The 17,068-nt window shown below is 44.9% G+C and overlaps 1 protein-coding gene and 1 long non-coding RNA gene across 2 annotated transcripts in view; one reads left to right on the forward strand and one right to left on the reverse strand.

The window, feature by feature from the left end:
• Nucleotides 1–17,068, forward strand: part of coro7 (coronin 7) — a 389,354-nt gene that overhangs the window by 281,030 nt on the left and 91,256 nt on the right. Inside the window, 3 exon segments of the mRNA XM_028814299.2 lie at nt 11,056–11,110; nt 14,378–14,435; nt 15,358–15,503. Coding sequence (XP_028670132.2) covers nt 11,056–11,110; nt 14,378–14,435; nt 15,358–15,503 — 259 coding nt within the window.
• LOC127529558 (uncharacterized) overlaps nt 1–17,068 on the reverse strand; it is a 112,828-nt gene that overhangs the window by 63,123 nt on the left and 32,637 nt on the right. The window lies entirely within an intron of this gene.

Here is a 17,068-nt window from a genome sequence, read left to right on the forward strand (position 1 = left end):
GAGATCTGACTTCATGTTGACATTAAAGAGTCTTTCTGTTGATCAGTGTCAAAATTCAGCGCACTGGGAAAAACGTGAGAACGTCCAAGTGGTGAAGGCTTTTTAAGGTGCTGCACAGTCATGGTGGCCCAAACAACCAAACCTATGCAGGCACACATGTTAGTATCCAGGGAGGACATATGGACTGCACATTTGACCAGCAGTTGAACTTTAGTCCCTGGGGCTGTGAAATTGTGGCACTGTGCCACCACTGACCACATGTGTGTGTGCACATGGGATCCACAAATGACCAGACGACATGTGTCACATCCTGATGACAACCAGAAAGGAGACCAGCAAGCCCTCGCGCGACTAGACGGCCTCGGGTGTCCTCCCAGTCCTGTCCCAAGAGGACACTGAGGTCACTCGCCTGGTGATTCTTATGACAATAATTGGCGTTGCTCTGCTCAGATCGCCCTGCTAATTCCAGAGGGCAGACAATGTGGCCGCTGTCAACAGCTGCAGCGCCTCAAGTAAACAATGGCATTCAGATCATTCCGAGACCCTCCAGTCCAGCGGCAATTCTGACTTGGACGAATGTGAGGGGGAGAAGATGCTGAGTTGTAAATCTCCACGTGCAAGGGGGGGCTGAAGAAGCTCCACTGCTGGACGCTTGTGTGGTCGCTCCTTAATGGTGACATCAGAGTTCACAGACTGAAAGCAGACGTGCTGAACTGAAGGAGGGCCACATTGGCAAACCCTCCACGCCCCCCTAATTGACTCTTCTGTGCTCGGATGTGAGCAGTGATGGTACGGTAGACTTGTGATGCCTCCTCTGCGGTCAGACATGTGCTCACCTGTCCTAGTTGACCTCCCCGTGGGCAGGATGGGACCCGCACTCTGGATTGGCATTTGACGAGTCGGGGGAGGGGGATGGTTGATAGGGGTGCAGTAGCGATTTGCGTTGTGTCTGTGAGGAGGTTCCAGCCAGCGGATCACGTCTGCAGATATCGTGGCTGCGTCTGAACGAGTTCGTCACAATGACTGCGGCTCTGTTAACACATACGAGCAGGGCGGCTTGTTAAGACCTGAGCACTTCACTCCGTGGCGACGGGAAAAAACTCAAAATGAGTCGCGCTGTTCAATGACAAGACAATGCGGGGCCCTCTAGTGGCGGCCGAGAGCATAACAAGCACGCGCACCTAGCCTGGCTGATCGCTCGTGCGGCTCCTCATTCGGCGCGTGGGCTCGAGGAGGGTGAAGACCACTTTGGGGGTCCGCCCTTCAGAAGCGCACAGTTTTGTCTCCTTCAGACAAGAGAGTTCGATTTTGACTTTTGGAATATCCGCTCAGATAACCGGAGAGCGTCCGAGGCTGTGTCACCGTGACCGTGACTCTCGGACGAGATAAGAGAGCCGACACATTCAATAAACAAAGAGAGCGGCCTTGAAACGCGAATTCCTCGGCTCCGATCTCACGGGCTCTCAAGTTCTTATTTTAAGCGGCGCTCAAGCTGAGGCCGGACAAGGCAGGGGCGCTTTGTGCGGCCTGATGGTTGGGGAGCCCTGCACCCAGATGTCCATATCTGACTTACTCAATAAACCCCTTTGTCGCCTGAAGGGACTCCTGCTCATCAGCACCTAAAGGATGGGTGGACGTTCTCCGGAAATCTGCTAAATATTTATGTGGCAATAAACAACACAATGGTGTTGCATTTTGATCAGACATTACTGCTTCTATCACCACTACTACTACTGTTACTATACTGCTACCACCACCAGTACTATTACTGATACTAATACCTCCTACTACTACCACCATCACTGACACTACAACTTTTATTTCAACAACTACTACTACTTTTACCACCATCACTACTACTGCCACCACTACCAATACTATCAATACTACAAATACTGTAATACTGCTATTACTATATTACCTCTACTGTTACTACTTCTACTACTACTACAACTAATAGTTCTACTGCTACTACAACCAGTACTTCTACTACTACTTCTACTACTATTACTGCTACGACTAGTACTACTAACAATTCCACCACTGCTACTGCTACCACTGTAACAACTAATACTACTGCTGCTACTACTCCTCCTATTAGTACTACTACCACCACCGCCACTACCATTACTAGTAATACTTCTACTAATACTGCTGCTGTTATTACTACTAATACTACTATTACCACTACTGATACTACTATTTCTACTACAATCATTACTACAGTTACTGCTACTACTTTTAGTAGTAACACTAATACTGCTACTACCACCAACAACACTACCAATAATACTGCTGCTACTACAACTACTAACATCACTGATACTACTACGTCTACTACTATTACTAATTCTACTGCTATCATTACTACCACTGCTACTACCACTACTACTAATACTACTTTTCCTACCACTACTACTACTACTCCCATCACCACCACTACTGTCACCACTACCAGTACTAGCAATACAGCTACTAATATGGCTGCTGCTGTTGTTACTACTACTACTGTACTACTACTACTATTATTATTACTACTACTACCACGTCCACCTGTATTACTACTACTACTACCACTTTAACAACTACTGTAATAGTACTACTACTACCATTACCACTGATGCTACTACCTCTACTACTATTACTACTGCTGCTATTGCTATTACTATTACTAATACTGCTATTACTACCACCACCACTACTACTACTACTAATAGCTCCACCACTTCTAATACTACTACTACTACTGTTACTACTACTGACAGTACTACTTTTAGTACTACTAATACTGCTACTACTCTTACTACCACAACCACTACTACTCTTATTACTTCTACTAATGCTATCAACACCAATGCTATTATTACTACTCCTACTACTAGTCGTGCTAGTAATACCACTACTACTGTTACAATGACTGTCACCAGCACTATTACTACTAGCCTGTTAGTAGGGCACAGGGCAGTGAGAGATTCACTCTCAGTGGGCTAATCTTCCTACTCTGGGCATCATTAGGATGTGGGGGCAGATGAGTGTCCTGACACAGACCAAGAGAGAGTAGACTGAATATCGAACCTTACTCCCTGAGACTTTGAGGTAGCAGTACTAACCGCTGTGCCGCCATACACTGCACGTTTCTTTGTGAATCTGTAAGGGTTTCCATGAATGTGCAAATACTGATAGAGCAGAAAATAAAGCTGTGATGTGTCGATTTGCTTGAACCCCCAGTGGTCTTTGCACCTAATTAGACCCGAGAGCCCCCAGCCAATCTGCTCACTCACTCCAGTGCACTCGTTTTATTTGATGCAGAATAAAGCGCTCTAGTGAAGAGTCAGTCAGCTCCATTAATAATGTGCACAGGCCTAGCAAGACTGCAGGACGGTATCGGCTCAAACAATCAAACAGTGAAATAAAACAAAAACAAAAAGCGCACTGGTGGCAGACATCCAGAGGACTTTGAAAGGACGACGAGCAAATCCCCCAAAGCAAACAGATGAGTCACTAAGACAGGAAAATGTGCACATCTGTCTGTGACCTCCATGTGGAAATAAGAACTGCAGCGACTAGCAGGCTCACGTGCTGCGTAAAGCCGCCGACACCTCACATGACGTCTAGCGCAGGGGATGACAAACTGGACGACTGCAGCTGCTGAGGATGTCAGATTACACGACCAGAAATAGATGACTACACAACAATGACTTTCCAGCCCAAATTCAAATTCCCAGAGTATTAGGAGTTCACCACATTCTGACAGGCAATGGCAGAGCTACTGCAGCACAAAGGGTTAACAGGCACAGCGACTTCATCTGCTGCTTCTGCCTTTGATTTGTTTCTGCTAATCTGGTGTGGTCTGTAAAACACGAGACATCAGATGGACGAGCGTCTAGACACATCTATCTATCTATCTATCTATCTATCTATCTATCTATCTATCTATCTATCTATCTATCTATCTATCTATCTATCTATCTATCTATCTATCTATCTATCTATCTATCTATCTATCTATCTGTCATATAGTGCCCACCCTTTGCTGGCGGGAGTGTGTCACATATAGATGACAGTGATCAATGGGGCCACAGATGTTCCCAACGAGCGCAGTCCACACCTACCTAATAAATGAGCAGAGTGCTTACTTCACACCAGGAGCGTTTCAGGACAATTCCGTGAAGAACAAGCCCTCAGTGACTCTCCTACTTGTTTGGATCACAGTTTTGTTTTGTTTGGAAGCATTTTTTTTTAAGTTCCTGGCAATCTGTCAAAAGAAGCAAAAAAAATAGCAGGATGATAAGTGATCACAGCGAGCGCTGGCTGTTGAGATGGCAAATGGGCAGGTGCCCTCCATGATCTGACAAGTTCCTGCACGTCCTTAAACTGCAGTCTTCACTGAGCTGCTGTAAATAAACTCAATGCACCTGCACTTTCCTGTTCAAATGTTCATTTCCAGGCAGGTTGTTAATCTCTTATTTACTGTCATATGTTGTGTGTCATTTTGAAAGATTCTTTTCTTTTTTTTTATTCTTTTATTTCACACACTCTAACCCAAGAAAAGCCTTTCTTAAATATGACCAGCAATTTAAAGCCCAAGCTGGACTCTCTCCCTTGACTTGCACTGTGACCCCCCCTGTTCACTTCACCTGTCTGGGTGTCCAGTGTTAAAACACAAAGAAATGGCGCTAACAGAAAGGTGCTATAAAGTTTATGGGAACATGTTGCTGGTTTGCAACACTCAAAGATTTTATTAATATGCTGTGATAGCAGGGAGTCCTCATAGACCTGGAAGAACTGCAGTCCAGGGCATCCATAGAAGGAAAACATGCAGCCATGATGGTCCTCCTTGATCTAAGTTTGATAAACAGATATGTAGAGAGAGAAAGGCATGAAAGGCACTATATAATAGATGTTAGATAAATAGATAGATTTGAAAGGCACTATATAATAGATAGATGAAAGGCATTTTATAATAGGTAGATAGATATATAGTGCCTTTCATCTATCTATCTATCTATCTAGATAGATAGATAGATAGATAGATAGATAGATAGATAGATAGGCACTGTATAATAGTCAGACAGATATGAAAGGCACTATATGATAGATAGATAGATAGATAGATAGATAGATAGATAGATAGATAGATAGATAGATAGATAGATAGATAGATAGATAGATATGAAAGGACTTTATATAATAGATTGATAGATAGGCATGAAAGGCACTATATAATAGACAGATAGATAGATGAAAGGCACTATATAATAGATAGATATATAGTGCCTTTCATCTATCTATCTATCTATATCTAGATAGATACACAGATAGATGGTTAGATAGATGATAGATAGATAAATGGATATGAAAGGCAATATATAATAGATAGATGGATGGACAGACAGATAGATAGATAGATAGGATAGGCATGAGAGGCACTGTATAATAGTCAGATAGATATGAAAGGCACTATATGATAGATATCAAAGGCACTATATAATAGATAGATATGAAAGGCACTATATAATAGACTGATAGATAGATGAAAGGCACTATATAATAGATAGATATATAGTGCCTTTCATCTATCTATAGATAGATAGATGGTTAGATAGATGGCTGGATAGATAGATAGATGGATGGATGGATAGATAGATAGGCATGAAAGGCATTATATAATAAATAGATAGGCATGAAAGGCACTATATAATATACAGATAGATGGTAGATAAATAGATAGATAGATTTGAAAGGCACTATATAATAGACAGATAGATGAAAGGCACTATATAATAGATAGATATATAGTGCCTTTCATCTATCTATCTATCTATCTATCTATCTATCTATCTATCTATCTATCTATCTATCTATCTAGATAGCCAGATAGATGGTTAGATAGATGGATAGATTGATAGATGGATGGGTGGACAGATAGATAGGCATGAAAGGCACTATATAATAGATAGATAGATGAAAGGCACTATATAATAGACAGATAGATGAAAGGCACTATATAATAGATAGATAGATAGTGCCTTTCATCTATCTATCTAATCGAGATAGATAGACAGATATATGGATAGATAGATGGATGGATGGATAGATAGATAGGCATGGAAGGCACTGTATAATAAATAGATGGATAGATAGATGGATATGAAAGGCACTATATAATAGACAGACAGACACAGACTAGTCCGTTGTTCAAAGTATTTTATGTTTGTTTTCACCATTTTCTTATCATGTGCTGGAATACTAAAACAATTCTGCTGCATTGTAAGTTGATTTTCTTTCAGCTCTTGCCGTTGCTCCTGTCCCTCTGAATGCCCACCTTTGTTGCAGCCCTCTAAGAAACGAGGCCTCTGGTTTAAAATAAGACCCCACTGCAGTGCCAGCCGCAAGGACAGGCGGCCTAAACTGAGCTCTCCGGCACGAGTACATCCACGTCGGGGCTGCTTGATTTCCTCGTTTGCTCATCCCCCTCCCTCACAACATGCGCTGGGCTGTCGGCCACAAAGCAGAGTGACAAACTGGAGACGAGGTGGGCATCCATCCAGACTGAAATGTGATCGTCTCCAATCTTAGCTGCCTTAATCATGTCTAAATCTCGCCCGCCATTCCAGCACTTGAGGAAGAGATACCCCGGAATCCGGATGCGACTTCTCACCCACCTCCGGCTGATTTAAACAGATGAGCTGACTAATTTTTATTTTATTTATTTTTCTTTTAAATGGCCACACACCAGTTAGCCAAACCTTCTGTGATGTTTTTACTTTCCTGTGATTTTGCAGTCTCTACCATGTAGTAGTAAGGAGCGTTTTGATATTTTTAGTGCCGGCAGTAAACAACAGGCTTTCTCTCGACCCCTGCCCATGATACCCCCATTGGTTTGAAGTGGTGCTTAGTGTGGCACAGTTCATCTGGGTGGCACAGATCACACCACTGCCACACTCTTTCCATTTCTTCTTGATTGATTTCACTGGATATTCACCCAGTCCCTTGCCTTGTGCTTGTCATGGACTTCCTTGGCCTGTTCTTTTGTCTTCATTGAGTGCCCACCCTACTGATTCACCACCCGCTGGCCCTTCTGCATATTTAGACTCCATTAATGACGTGACCTCTAAAACCAGCAGGCTGCCCCGGTGTTGGTTTAAGGGTGTCATAATAACAGGGGTGAATACGTATGTGTTTTATATTTGTCATTAATTTAGACCATTTAGTGGAGATCTGTTGTCACTTTGACATTAAAGGGTCTTTTCTGTTGATCAGTGTCAAAAACGTCATGTTACAATAAAATGTGAGGACTTTTTCTAGGGCGCTGTACATCGTCTGAGTTATCGAGGGGCCGCACGTCTCGTATGTTTCATGTTGTTTGTCGCTGCGACAGCTGAATATATTTTGGTGACAAATTTCGTTCGTTCAGCACAGTTTGTAAAATTATGGGTCAGCACCCAAAATGGGTTGCTGGCTGTCACCATAGGGTGGGCTGCGAGTCACTCTTGTGTTTAATGTCAGTGGGTCACATTGTGGTGGGTCGCCGTGGGTGGATTCAACAATCAATAATTCTTTCTCAATTCCACCCCCATTCACTCTGAGGATTGGAGGTGATGTCCTCAAGTGGGGGGGGGGGTTAATGGGGGGACCCCAGAATGTCAAAGAAGGGCAAGATTGGGCCGCGACAGAAAGAAAGTTCAGGAAACCCGGATTTTGGCGTTTCCTGCTGTGATTGTATTGATAATTCGGCAGTGGTGGTGTGTGTGGTGCTTAATATTGTGGGTTCAAATCCCACTACTGACACCTGTAGACCCTGAGCACATCACTTCTCCTGCCTGTGTGCCAACTGGAGAACCAAAAAGATATGCAACCAATTGTATCTCAGGTGCTGCAAGTCAACCTGGGAAAAGACGTCAGCCAAATAAGTGGATGGAAATGATATTCAGGGTGGTGGGCTGCCCAGGGCCATTTTACCAGCATCATAGACCCCCGTGCAAAGTAGTGTGCAGAGGCTCAAACAGAAGCACACATAGGCATCAGAAACATGGTGGGCCCCTATGCTCCTGAGGCCCCCCTGGCCAGTGCCCATGGTGCCCAGACATTAAGGTGGCTCTGCCCGCAGGTATACAGTAGGGCCCGGTGTTTGTCTCGTTCCCTCATTTTCTAAGTAGCTGTCACTCTTGTGCATTGGCGGATCTCCTTATGGGCTCTGGTGAGGTATGTAATGTCTCGCCAGGATGAGAGGGGGCACTGTCACTAACATTGTCTTCTCCTTCTCTCCCCGCACCACCGAGAAACCTCCCAGTGGAGGGCACCTGACTCCGCCCCTTCCGATACCCCATCCATAAGGACCCTCGCCTTCCCAGAAGGAGGTGCCACTTATGCCAGGAGGAGCTCCCAAGCAAAGCGACCGCACGGCTAATAGAGATGCCAAGTTTTTCTTCTGTAATTTACATCCCAAGGACAAGGGCAGTGATGCCCTCTTTGGTTTCTTTTGCCTGCTCATTAAACGGGACGACCCGGTTGGAGCCCCAGATGTTCTTCCGGCAGTCTGTCATTCCTGTCACCACTGCTACACCCCTCCACAGTCAAGGAGTTCTCCAAGTTGGTGTGGACCACCATGCCAGTCCACTCAGCATTGCTTTCTGCTTTGCGCCGGGTGGTTAGGATTTCACAAATCGGGGCTACAAAACAAAATGAGGGGATGTCTGGCTGGATTTGGATCGGATTAGGTTCCCTCGTTCCAGGGCAGCTCCCGGAAAGGCCCTTCAGTGCGGACCCTCAGCCTCATATCAAAATGAGATTAAATGTTCACAGTAAGCCGAGGAGCGGCTGCTTTTATGGGTTCAGCTCCGATTGTGGTTTCCATAAAGTCTCCGTAAACAGACTCGACATCGTGAGTCACCCACCCTGAACGCGTGCCAGGGTCCTTTGCAAAAAACTGGCGCTAAGTTCTGCTCCTTTTCAATGCGATGATTCAGCCCTCCACACCGTTTATTTAATGTCGATTTTCATTTAAACCCCGAGAAGGACTTGAGCCCCCAAAAAGCATCAGCCTCCCGACCCCTCGGTGAACCGAAAAAGGCATAAAAAGCGAGCAGACGCGGCCCATGCCGACTCGCCCAGCTTTGCCCTGCCCCATTAATTATGGTTCCGCTCCCGCAAGAACAGAGGAAATGACAAAATCCTGGGGTTAGCAAATCGCAGAGTAAACCCGCTGGGAGTCCAAGACTAACAAATCCAACACCAGTCGTGGGCTCCTTAGTCGTCTTCTGTTTCAGCTCTCTCACCTTTCACACACAATTCTGTACTCAGGCTGCGCCTTTAGGTTTGTTGGGTCACGAGGTGGGGGCGGGCAGCACGCTGGCACAGTGGTGGGGCTGCTGCCATGCAGCCAGGAGACCAGGGTTCACATCCTGTGAGGAGTCTGCATGTGCCCCTCGTGTCTGTGTGCCGGGTGCTCCAGTTTCACCTTATGATGGACTGGCATCCTGTCCTGGAGTTGTACCCGTCTTGTGCCCAATGCTTGCTGGGATGGGCTGCAGCTTCCCCTGGACCCTGCTCTGGATAAACAGGTTTGGAAAACGGATACAAAATTCACCAAGTCTCTAAGATTAAGAATGGGGGCACAGTGGTTAGTGCAAGCGGCTCACAGTGTCAGAGGTCTGGGTTGAAATTCTGGCACGGCCACTCTGTGGGTCCTCAGTCTTTATGCTACTCTGAGGGTCGGCCCACCTCCCAGTGATGTGTGTGTTATGTTAAGCCCACTGTGGTTTGTCCCCTGTTCCCATCCAGAGGGTCCCTGCCTTGTGTGCTCGATACTCGAAGCTCCAGCCTTCTCTGTAAAAGTGGATGGATGATCTCTCAGATGGCCAGAGTGCCCCCTAGTGCCCCATCTGGACAATGCAGAGAGTGCAGTGATGTGCTTTAACTGGCACAATAAGAACTGGTTACACTCGCGTTTCCCAATGTTTTTGGGGTCGCAACCCAGTTTTTCCCATATAAATGTTTTTCCAAACCAGCAAGTCCTCTCGTGGCATATCCAGGGGCCTTTGGGGGGGGGGGTCAGATCCCACTGCAGTGCCAGTCTGCAGGGCACACGGCCTAAACAGAGCTGTCCAGCATGAGCCTTAGTGAAATGAGCACAATCATCAGAGATGTTCCACTTGGTGAGTCGAGTGCGATCATTAGAGCGGAATGGGGGGATCGGAGGGGCAACCTGGCATGACTCACTTTGCAACCCACTCGTGACACACTACCAATATAAACAATAGCAGCTCACGACCCACCGGAGGGAGCCCGCAACCCACAGTAGTCGAGAAACACCGACTGAGACATTACTGAGCATTGGGTGCCTGCAGCTAGAACTGACAATACATATCATGGACCCACATGGGGGACTGCCCCCCATACCCACCAGTGACCACAGCGTCTTCAGCTGATTTGATGCCAGGCCACATCCCAAAGGCGGCGAGGTAAACGGGAGGGGCAGCACAGGGACCCTTTGTGGTTAATATGGCAGGCTCTTATGTGCCCTCTTAGAAATGCTGGCTCTGTAATGGCACCTTCCTGGGTGATGTGGCAGAGCCGCCGCTTGACAAAGAACCATTTCATTCTGGCAAGGCGTCTCTGCCTGTGAAGTTGTCTTTTGGGCTTTGAAAAGGTTTTTAAATGTCGGCAAAATGGAAATCTTTAATGTATAGTTGGCAGGGTGCTAACTGGTCAAGAAAACCCCAAGTGGGCCTGAGTTACTGCGTGCGGCCAGAGCCATTGAAAAATCAGGAACCCAGTGGGATTTCACAAATGTATTACCAGCTGTCCACGGCTATTCAGGTGGTAAGACATTTAAATAAATGAAGGTTCTTTCAGGATTCTTCATGCAGACGGCTCTTTTGGGTTCCTCCATAATGCATTGCTCTGAAGAACCACTGTGGCACCTTTGTATTTAAGAGCGTGGAGGAGACGGCCATGTGGACCACTCAGCTGACCACTGAAGAGAGCTGTTGTGCTCCATGCTTTTCAGAGGACTGACTCTTCTTCTTTTTGTTTCTGTCTCTCCCTCTTCAGGACTCTAATCCCGCTCTTTGACAACGATTCAAACCTCCTGGTTCTCGCTGGCAAGGTAAGCAAGCTAGTGAGAGTGGCAGCGGGCAAGTGAGTGGGTGGGCCTGCATGTGCATCCACGGGGGGAGGGGGGGGAGTGTGGGTATGTGTGTGTGTACGAGGGCGAGTGTGTGTGCACGTGGGGCATGCAGTGTGGCTTAGTGGTTAAAGCACCGGACTGCAAAGCCTGAGGTTGTGGGTTCAAATCCTGGTGCTGACACTGTGTGACCCCGAATGAGCAGTCACTTCACCTGCCTGGGCTCCAGCCGGAGAAGCAAAGAAAACGCAACCAACGTGTATCTCAAATGTTGTAAATCACCTGGATAATAAGGTACAAAAATAATAATGGATAATAAGTAAATAAAAAGTAAAAATGTGCATAGGTGTGTGTGTGTGTGTGTGTGGATTGAATGACTGCTGATGGAACTGCAAGAGATGCCAGTCATGTACCACAACGGGAGCGGTCTGGGCCTTCATGGCGTGTCTGCAGAGTCGAATGACGGACACTCAGAGCTCTCTTAATGCACTCGGGTTCAGCCTCGATCACCCGCCGTGATGCAGAGGTACATCTTGGGTCTCCTTACTGTGTGGACAACTTAAAAAAAAAAAAAAATCAGGACAGCAATTGGTGACCCTGAGGAGGCCACTCAGTCTGTGAGGGTGGCGGTCACACTGCATGGAAGAAATAAAAAAACATGAAGTCCATTCACAGCGCAGAGATGAATAGACCTGCTCACGAGTATGAAAGATAGATAAGGAAAGGCACTATATAAGAGATAGATAGATAGACAGGCATGGAAAGGCACTATATAATTGATAGATAGGAATGAAAGGCTGCATTCAGATAAATACATCGACATGAATAGTAATATATAAGAGATAAATAGATAAGGCACTATATAATAGATACATGGATAGACAGATATGCAGGCATGTATGGCACAGTCTATCTATCTATCTATCTATCTATCTATCTATCTATCTATCTATCTATCTATCTATCTAATAGATGTACTCTATAGATAGGTATATAATTATGAAATACACCATATAATAGATAGATACAAACACACTATATAATAAATATAGGGGTGTGCAAAAGTAGGTTTACAATTGTTAGTCTGGAGAAAGACACACAGGTTATGCTTATTACAATAGCTTTGTTAGAATGGCACAGTGCACTTAAGTACAATCGCCTAAAAGCTGAAATTGCTGGTCTTCATTATTTACACTTTCTTCTAGTCTATTTGCTACACTCAAGTACACCTTAATAATGACAAGAAGAAAACAAATAGGAAGAAAAATGATACAAATAAATAATACAATAATTAATAAACTGCGATGGGCTGGTGCCGTGCCCGGGGTTTGTTTCCTGCCTTGTGCCCTGTATTGGCTGGGTTTGGCCCCAGCAGACCCCTGTGACCCTGCAGTTAAGATATAGCGGGTTGGATAACAGATGGATAAGTAATTAATAAATAAATAATAATACAAAAATAAACTCTGTGTTACATGTACTCACAACTGTAAACCTACCTTTGCCCACCCCTGTACAGTATATACAGATAGGAAAGATGCTGTATAATAGATAGATTTATGCATAGAGAGGAAAAGTACAATATGGTAGAAGGCATGGAGGGCAGTATATAATAGATAGCTAGATAGATAAGGCAGTACCTGTATATGATAGATATGGAAAGGCACTATATAACTGATAGATCGATAGATGGATAGATAATGAAAGGTGCTATATAACAGATAGATAGATAGATAGATAGATAGATAGATAGATAGATAGATAGATAGATAGATAGATAGATAGATAGATACTTTATTAATCCCAAGGGGAAATTCACATACTCCAGCAGCAGCATACTGATACAAAATAAAACCAATATTAAATTGAAGAGTGATAAAAATGCAGGTAAAAACAGACAATAACTTTGAATAATGTTAACGTTTACCCCCCCCCCAACCCCCCGGCTGGAATTGAATAGTTGCATAGTGTGGTGGAGGAATGATCTCCTCAGTCTGTCAGTGGAGCAGGACGGTGACAGCAGTCTGTTGCTGAAGCTACTCCTCTGTCTGGAGATGATACTATTTAGTGGATGCAGTGGATTCTCCATGATTGACAGGAGTCTGCTCAGCGCCCGTCGCTCTGCCACAGATGTCAAACTATCCAGCTCCATGCCTACAATACAGCCTGCCTTCCTCACCAGTTTGTCCAGGCGTGAGGCGTCCCTCTTCTTTATGCTGCCTCCCCAGCACACCACAGCGTAGAAGAGGGCGCTCGACCACAACCGTCTGATAGAACATCTGCAGCATCTTATTGCTGATGTTGAAGGACGCCAGCCTTCTAAGGAAGTATAGTCGGCTCTGTCCTTTCTTACACAGCGCATCAGTATTGGCAGTCCAGTCCAATTTATCATCCAGCTGCACTCCCAGGTATTTATAGGTCTGCACCCTCTGCACACAGTCACCTCTGATGATCACGGGGTCCATGAGGGGCCTGGTCCTCCTAAAATCCACCACCAGCTCCTTGGTTTTGCTGGTGTTCAGGTGTAGGTGGTTTGAGTCGCACCATTTAACAAAGTCCTTGATGAGGTTCCTATACTCCTCCTCCTCCTGCCCACTCCTGATGCAGCCCACGATAGCAGTGTCTATCAGATAGATAGATAGATAATTTAGCATGGTAGGCAGGAGAGATAGATAAATGGATATGAAAGGCAATATATAATAGATAGATATGAAAGGCACTATATGATAGATAGATAGATTGATAGATAGAAAGGCACTATATAATAGTTGGACAGATAGATAGACATGAGAGGCACTATACTGTATGATAGATAGACAGACAGACAGACAGACACTAGATATTAAATATATAGATAGGTAGATAAGGTTCTACATAATAGATAGATAGATAGATGGCGCTTTATTTGTCCCAAGAAGGCAGTTTTACTTTTTACAGAAGCTCAAGAAATTTTATAACAAACATCAAAAACAATCCCCAACAAATATACACAAGAATTAAAAAAAAATGTCTGACCTGCCCAAAGACCACCGAGCAGGCCCAGTCCCAATCCCGTTTCCCTGCCCAGCACACACACACCTGCCTCTTCCGCTCCATTTTGATGTCCCAGTGAAAAGCAGCACAGCGCCTGTAGGTCACGAGCCGCCCCAAGTGGATATGAGCAGCGAGTTTCTCTTTCGATGGGTGCTTCCCATTGGATGTCATTCTGTTTTACTTAAAGTGCGCCAATAAATAACGTGTGTTTGTTTAAAGGGGGACAGCGTCCTGCACTGCTTTGAGGTCACCGCCGTCCAGCCCTTCCTGTCACAAGGTACGTCATCTCTTACTGTGTTGGCCCTTAAGATCTCAACAAACCTAAAAAAAAATGTGGAGGCCTCACCACAGTGCTTTTAAGAGTTACAGTATAATAGAAGCAACTAACACAAGTCTGTTGGAGATGACAGAAGTCAAATTCATTGATTCAGGAAATAAATGAAACACTCGGAAATTATTCAGATTGGCATGAAATGGCTCTTGAGAGAGACTTGCTGTGTCTCATCATGGCCATCGGTAGGCAAAGCCAGAACGTTCTGATTATTCAGCTCATAGCACACAATCTGATTTTGAAATTCCACTGTGACTGCATGCCCCCCCCCAACCAGGCTATCACTATATTATATTGATGCTGGGCAATCATCATGCCCACTTTTGCCACAAATTTCCTTCCCATATTAACACATATTCACACACTGAGACTTACTGCCTGCAGAGGGCGCTAAAACATTGCAGATGGTATTTATGGTTTCCTCTCCCTTTTCTGTGTATTTTATATGTTTTAGAATTTTTAAATTTTAGCTTTTTAGACCTAGATAGGCCAAAGCCTGCCTGTTGAGTATGGGGTCAGGCTGTCTGAGGGGAGCCCTATTTCTGGGTAGGCTACTGAAGGTCCTGGCTAATTTAATGCATCATTTTAGGGGGCCTCACACCTTTTGGAGGTGGTGCTGGTGTAAAAGTCTTCTTCTCCCACAACTTTATTCTGGACAAAGTGGGGTATGGATTTTGGGAGATGTTTCCAAAAGGTCAGAGAGTGGATCTCAGCTTTCAGAGAGGAGGTTTCCTTGTTAAACAAAATGACTTGTGATTTTGTTCAGAAATGTGTGTGACTATCAATTTTTTAATCACCTTTTTAAGAAGACCATCAAGGCAGGCTTGGGTATGATTTTAACCTAAAAACCTTGTTCATGTCATCACAGTGAACCAGTGTCTGACAGAGAGTGCCACTCGAGGGGCAGCCATGCTGCCCAAGCTGGCTTTGGATGTCATGTCCTGTGAGGTGGTGCGAGTCCTCCAGCTAACAGATGGCTTTGTAGTGCCCATCAGCTACAATGTGCCACGCAAGGTAAGACCCCTGTCCGGTCGCTTGTCTTGTTTCCTTCTTTCGCTCTCCACGGTTGTTCACATCAACACAAACGTCAGGGCTATTGTCCAGCAGCAGGGGTCCCATCCATTTTTCAGTGTAATCTTTTCATTCCTTGTGTCCCTTTTGTTTCTGTTCCTCTTTGAAGAGGAGAATAGTAAAACACGGGTTGATGTCTGATGTCACCTGACACATCGTCCTTGTGCTGAACATCTGACAGGTTGAGTTGGCACAGCGTTTGCCTCGCTTGGTTAAGGCATTATAGAAAGTTCCTGCAGTTCCACTTGCTCATGACTCCAGAGTGTTGCTGGTGAATGGTTCCTCAACACTTCCATCTTGTGAGTGGGCCATGCTGCCGTAAGCCTTTGTAAGCTTCTTTTCTCTGTCAAGAACATGCCCCTTCTTGAGCCACTGGCACAACTCCTGTTCTGCACTGTTATGGCCTTCAGGCACAAGCGGGTTTAACGACAGGAATACTGAGAGCCCTGAGGAAAATGACACAAACTGAAGGCGACAGTGCAGACAGAGATGAGATGGAATGAAGAAAATGAGATATCACGTGTGCCCGAAGGGGGTCAGGTGTCCCATCAGCTCAGCTATGGAAGGGTAAAGGTTGGGGAGGACTCACAGGTACCCAGGTATGGACCTTAATTGGGGAAAGCGCCAACCTGAATGGCAAGTCAGGTTTGATATGCTGGCAGTCTCATGGGGCCAGACGTGATTCTCGAACGACCGCACACGTCTTGGGACAACTCATTAAAAAGTTTGTAGTGAAATATCAGCAAAATCTGCTCCTGAAAAGGCTTCACCCACAGGGCTCCTTCTTAAAAAGCCACCCCCAGTTTTCTTCTGGATGTATATTACAATGGAGGAGCTCGTGGGGGACCCATTAAGTTTGAACTTATGCCGTCAGCCCCCCCCCCCCTACATTTCCAGCTCTACTTCTCTCTTCTCTAAATGTTTTGTTATCGCAGTGTCCCATTTCTACTCATAGTAGGGGACAAATAATCAAAATGGAAAAAGAAACAGAAGAAAAGGCTTGATGCTGAGAGGAAATAAAAAGCTAAAATTGCTCAGGAGCTCAGTAGCACAAGGCATATGAAACTTAACAATTACTGTATATACTCGTGAATAAGTCGGGACTTGATTTTAGTGTATAATTTCTGTATTTTACTGTATAATTTCTGGTCTTCTTCTATAATACGCTACCATGGCTGTTCGTTTGTCTGTCCAGGATTTTAAATCACCTGTAGCTCGCAAACCGTTTGACCTGTTGACTTGAAATTTAGTACACATATACTACGTGACGTCTACTGTCTGCTTTCAGGGTGATGATTTTATTACTCTTTTTATTTGTATTTTATTGTAGAATCAACTCTCGGCAGCAGGGCGGCCGTGCGGCGCATGCATATGGGCGTTGTTCTCATTCCCTACCACCTTCGCTAATCATTTTTGAGGCAGATTGAAGACTTAAGTGCCAGATTAAGTGAAAAATGAAAGAAAATGTACTAAGTAATTGCAACGCAAAAACTAACTTAAATCAGTGT

The sequence above is a fragment of the Erpetoichthys calabaricus genome, chromosome 11 (assembly GCF_900747795.2).
Source record: "Erpetoichthys calabaricus chromosome 11, fErpCal1.3, whole genome shotgun sequence".
Classification (NCBI taxonomy): Eukaryota; Metazoa; Chordata; class Cladistia; order Polypteriformes; family Polypteridae; genus Erpetoichthys; species Erpetoichthys calabaricus.